The 5863-nt window shown below is 35.7% G+C and overlaps 1 protein-coding gene across 1 annotated transcript in view; it reads left to right on the top strand.

The window, feature by feature from the left end:
- The window catches only part of c1qtnf12 (C1q and TNF related 12), a 114783-nt gene extending 113236 nt beyond the window's left edge, over positions 1 to 1547 (top strand). The window contains exons 7-8 of the mRNA XM_037683798.1: positions 1173 to 1251; positions 1336 to 1547. Of these exons, the coding sequence (XP_037539726.1) occupies positions 1173 to 1251; positions 1336 to 1434 (178 nt within the window). The 3' untranslated portion in view covers positions 1435 to 1547. The remainder of the gene's footprint in view (positions 1 to 1172; positions 1252 to 1335) is intronic.
- The last annotated feature ends 4316 nt before the right edge of the window (positions 1548 to 5863 follow it).

Raw genomic sequence — 5863 nt, 5'->3', positions numbered from 1 at the left:
TATATATATATATATATATGTATATATGTATATACATATATATATGTATATGTATGTATATATATATATGTATATGTATGTATATATATATATGTATATGTATGTATATATATATATATATATGTATATGTATGTATATATATTTATATGTATGTATATATATATATTATATATATATTTATGTATATATATCATGTATGTATACAGTGTTGGTCATCTTGGATTTTGACGTGACAACCCAATTTTTGAAAGGAACCTTTTATACCTAGATGGGATAGCTTCAAGATATTCCTAATGGGGTAACTGTGGCTGAGTGGTTAGTCAACCTATAATGGGAGAGTTGGTGATTCAATTCCACCAGCAGTCACATGTTAAAGTGTCCCTGGGCAAGACACTGAACCCCTCATTGCCTCTGATGTGTGTCCCATCACTGTATGAATGTGATCTAAAGCACTGAATAGTCCCTATAGATTCAGATTACATTTGTAGAGATGCAGTAGAGTACTGTATGAATGTGTGTGTGGAGGTAAATGAAAGCACAGATTGTGTTGTAAAGAGCTTTGAGTACCTTACTTAGATACAGTGGCCCAGGACAAGGCACAGGGTAAGGACAGGACAGTCCATTTACTGTTTTCCATTTAATCCAACTAAGTTTTTAACTATTTACCAGAAGCCACAGGGATGTTATTATTAACATTTATTCATTCTCATCAGTTTGGTGATAGTCCTTTTGAAAATACCCTAAAGAATTTTGTAACGGTTCATTTCTAGAGGTACATGTTATTGTCCTGCTAGATTTTAAGCATCACTTTTCAGCTTCACCCTCTTAACATTCACTGAACCATTCATAAAGATTTGCATTGGTATCTTGAAGACAAACGATGGGATTTTCAATGGGGAATCTACAGAAAATGTAAAAGTTTAAAAGTAAAGCAAATTATGAAATTTTAACAGGAAACCATTAACATCAAGACAAAAAGCATTGATTTTTTTAATTTGTTTAGGGCAATAATAATAACAAAAATGTTTTAAGTTTTTTTCAACAACCCCAGTGTTTAAAGTTTTTATTTTCCTTGACCAGAACATCAAAGGTTAAAGTCAGATACAAAACACTTGTTTAGACCTTCTCCTAACGAATGTCACGCAACTTTTTTTTTATCTTGTCATTGCAGTTCACTGGAGATGATTGTTGGATTGGAAAGCAACAGCAAGATATTTACTGTCAGTGTGCACGGACTGCTGGAGCTACAGGTGAGATGATAGACAAACATGCACAGAATATGGAAAACTGTTCATCCTGTTATTATCAACATTTGGTTTAATTTTCTCCTGCAGGCTGGTCAATACACCTCCATATATGTGGATAATGCAGCTGGTGCCTCCATTACAATACAGAATGGGTCAGACTTCATGGGCATTCTGCTTGGTGTATAGCTTTTCACCCAAGAAGAGTATATTCCAAGCTGTGACTTCCAACTTTTTGTAAATCAGCTGCCTCTGAAAACATTAATACGTGCAAACCACAAGGGACTTTTGAAGGAAGAAAGAATGGCTGACATTGACATTACTGCCTATCACCTGGTGAAAGGACAGTTTAAAGAACTCATGGGTCGAGTTTAGTTTTCACGACACACAGCCACTGCCACCAGGAACTTATTGCTTTACCAATAAAATACCCTGAAAATTAAATGGAAAGTTTGGAGGGTAATGGCCTATTTTTGTGGCTTTTTTGGTGTTTTTCCAGTAAACCAAACCTTTGTTGTTCTTTGTAATTATTGGAAAAGGTAAAATAAAATGTTAAATATTACAGTTATGCATTTAATATATATTGACGTCATTGTTTTGACTACAGTATCTGAAATGTACACTCGTGAACTCATGTATGTCTGAGTATTTAAAAAAAAAATTTGATTTCACAAATACGTACATGTTTTGTATTAATACTATTGTTATTATTTGGTACATAGACTCTGTGAGTACACTGGATGACTGATGCTTGTCAGGCCTTGAGTAATTTTATAATACAACTGTAGCTTAATTTTTTTTACATTTTATCCTAAACAATTCCTGTAACTACTGAAAGGAATTTGAGCTAACATTCATTGTACCCAGAATTGCACAATTGGTCTGTTTCTCCACTACTACTACGTTTGTGGCTTAAAATGTCTTAAAAACTGTTAGACACAATCCCATGCAATTGTGTGTTCAAATCTGAATAAACTGCAATGTAACTTGTGCTTGTCAAAATAACCTTTTAAATAAGACTAAATATTTCAAAGGTACTTTACTTTTAGTGGTAACTTGAAAGTGTTAAGACATACTCCCATAAGAAGATAAACATGATAATCAATCCTTATACTTGGGAGTATGTGAACCTGCTGATAGCAGGAAGTACTTCAAATAATCTTCCTGACTTAGAATCCAATCTTAGTAAATTTTGGGTGACAGTACCCAACACAATGAACTCCCCATTACATGTGATGGAGCATTAAAGGATCATGATGATTTGAGCATGTACAAAACTTCCATTACAAGGTCTTCATAGTGCATTGTGATGGCAGTGAATCAGGGTGGAGTGAGCTGGAGCGTGGTGGCAGTGTATCCCTGATGTGGAGCCACTGGGCTCTGGTGTGTCTTGATAATTGAGAATTTGAAAGACAGGCCTCATTCTTTGGCTTCAATGTCATGGAAACAACCTAGGATAGAAGTGATACCTGTAGCTTGATCTTGATGCAGTCTGAGTACACAGAGGGCGGTAAGGGTGCAGGAGAGCATCTTGGGGACGTGGGAAATGGCAACCTGTTTGGTGAGGACTAAGAATGTAGTAGCATCATGATTACCATCATATGGAAGATGGCTTTAAAAACTTGACATGATTCAGCCATGTTCCAATACGTCCCGTAGACTATGTAGACTGTATTAGGGTCTTCATCCAGTGTGAAGAGGGCCTTTAAGCTTCGTATCAATTGAACTATGGTACTTTAATATTAATGACGTTCTTTTTGCTCTTTTCCTTTCCCCTAAATAGCTTTATTTTTTCTATGCATGTAAAAACTACCCAAGGTTCATGAACAAAGGAGGAATATAATTTTTTTGGTGAAGATAGTGCCAGAGAAAATACTTTTTGTTTTTCCAAAGTAATTACTGGTACAGAACTAACTGAAGTGCCTCCTAGGCTTTTCACACTTTACTGTTCCTCTGTTTTAAAATGTTAAATATACTTCTAGAGTTAAGTTCAAGAACATTTACATTTTCCTATGACAATACTGCATTACTGTGCTGTTGTGCTAGCAACGCTAACAGCACTATTAGCTTTGGATGTCCAAAAATGTAAACTTTTATCAACTGGAATGGTTGAAACAAACACTCATCTTGTACTAATACACAAGAATTTGGTACAGGTTACATAGGTTTCTTGTTGTTTTTTATGGTTCATTGTAAGGAAATCTGTTTTGCTAAGTGTTTCAACATAATTTTGGCTAAGGACTGCCAGAAAAGTGTTGCTAAAAACAAAGTCACCTAAAAATGACAATGTCCAACATTTTACCACATTTAAATTCTGTCATATTTTATTTTATTTTTATTTTTTTACATCATTTTGGTTTTCTATTATTTGTGCTCACATTGTATCACACCCAAGTTTCCAATAAAGCTGCTATTGTTCACTTTTCTTGACTTTGTTACTACTGTCAGAGGTTAAAATACAAAGTACGTTTTAAACTCGATGAAAGGATTTTCAATAATACTTTATGACATTTTTAGGTCACTAAAGGTACCCTGATGCTCTGCTCTATTAAAATCCTGATTTAGACCGTTTTATATTACAATGCCACTATTGTGAATTAATATTACTGAAATTATAAACTTGTGCACATGTTTGAATTTGTTGCTCCTAAGGGCAATATATTTGTGCACATGAGGATTAGAAATAAACCCCCTTTGCCCAATGCCTAAATCAGTTCACACAATTCAATTCAGTTTTTTATATAGCACCAATTCACAACAGAAGTCATCTCAGGGCACTGAACAGAAACATTTACATACATAGAGAACTTTACTAATTGACTTTTCTATCTAAGGAAGCCAGCAGACTTGTTGAATCTTCATTTTGTCACAGTCTCCCATCCTGAAAAAGCACAAAGGCAACTGTTGTTTGTTGTGATTTGGCGCTATATAAATAAACTGGATTGAATTGACAATACATACAAACTGTTTTCCTCATGTAAACTCTTATCTGCTGTGCTGTATTGCTCGATGTATCACAACTGTATCTTGCCCTGTATCTACTTGGCTTCTGGATCTGCTTGCCTTTTGGTATCAACAAGTACTGATTGAACTAAGCCAGAGAATGTATTTGAGTTTTTGTGTACGGGACATGAACTAACAGAGGTGCTGGTGTGTGTCCCACCTGATGACAAGATCACTAGTAAACTGGAACGGCAGAAGAAAATAATAAAACAACTCCATAAAAGGACTTCCAGGAAATGAAGACATCAGTTTGAACTAGTTTAGACAAAGAACTGTAAGAATGTGTGACACGTCTCTGGGTGGAGCTATTGCGTTTAAATACAGAGGAACCTGGAAGCTCCGGTCAGACGTGTCTTGGGTTTTTGTTGTATTTCTGTTGCTTTGGGGTAAGAGCGTCTCCTTTCAGCTGAAAGCTTTAATAAATGTTGGTATACTTTTTAACTTGAATCTCTCTGACTGATTATTGTGTCTTTTCTCCATGTATCTGTAGTGAACTTGACCTGATGTCAAATCTGACCAGATGGACAGAAACTGTTATTTCATTGATCTGCATCCAGAAATACAGTTTGACCCATCCTGAGACTTTCTTTCTTGAATTAATCAAGTAGAAATGACAATTCTCTATGATCATTACTATTTTACAAATGTTTGATAATCAAATTGTGTTAGTTCACTCAATGTTTACAGGTTGAAGAGAACTACTCATTTTTATTTACATAAACAGTAAGTAATGATTTTTATTCCTCATTCAAAGAAGAAATCAGGGTAATATGCATTTCTTGATTTTTCTGTCTTCAATGAGCAAGTTTGTAAGTGTGTGTTAAAGTTCAGGTTTCGTCAACTAAAAAGTTTACTGAAAAGAAATGTCATGTTTAACTTTTACAGAAGATACAGGAGAGTTTGACTCCACGAAGTCTGGTTTTCTCCAATAATCTTTCTGTCTGTTTTAAACAATCTTAATCTCTATCCTTGAATTTCCATAACACCTTACATCACAAACCACACCTCTGTTCTGGTCCATCGACCAATCAAAAAGCTCTCAAATGACCCGGAAGTCGAACCCATTTAAATGTGGCAACTTCCCAGTTCTCAATGAGAGGTGTCGAAAAAAGGTCTGAAGACTGTGTCGAGATGAGTCGAGACGAGTTTTTCAGAGCTTGAAAGTTTTTCCTGGAGAAGAGTTCCAGAGTTTAACTCTCTGAAGAGAGTTAAAGAGTTCAGAGTTCTTGGATGCTAACGCAGGCGTCCAGGATGCTTCTATTGGAATCCAGAATCCAGAGACGATTTTGGGGATTATAACTTCTGTTTGGATAACCTCACACGACTCCTAGGGGTTTGGCTGTCCTCACGGAGACGCTGAAAGAGTCAGAAGGGAACTCTACACCGACGCTGATTATCATCTGCCAGGTAAAAGTTCTATTTCGACCAAGCGTACCGTGGGCCAAGCTTATTCTCCAAAGAGCGTGTTGTTCTGGTACTACAGATAAATTCCCTCACACATCTCTCTGTAAGATAAATCTCCATTTTCCATCTTAAACTCTCCTTTCTCCTAAAAATTAATCCAGATGTTTTCATTAATGTCTGTGGTGATACAACGGAAAATCATGGCCGTATG

Source organism: Nematolebias whitei, chromosome 11 (assembly GCF_014905685.2).
Source record: "Nematolebias whitei isolate Nwh7 chromosome 11, NemWhi1, whole genome shotgun sequence".
Taxonomy (NCBI): Eukaryota; Metazoa; Chordata; class Actinopteri; order Cyprinodontiformes; family Rivulidae; genus Nematolebias; species Nematolebias whitei.
The sequence above is the reverse complement of the archived record's forward strand: the minus strand, read 5'-3'. Positions and strand labels throughout refer to the sequence as shown.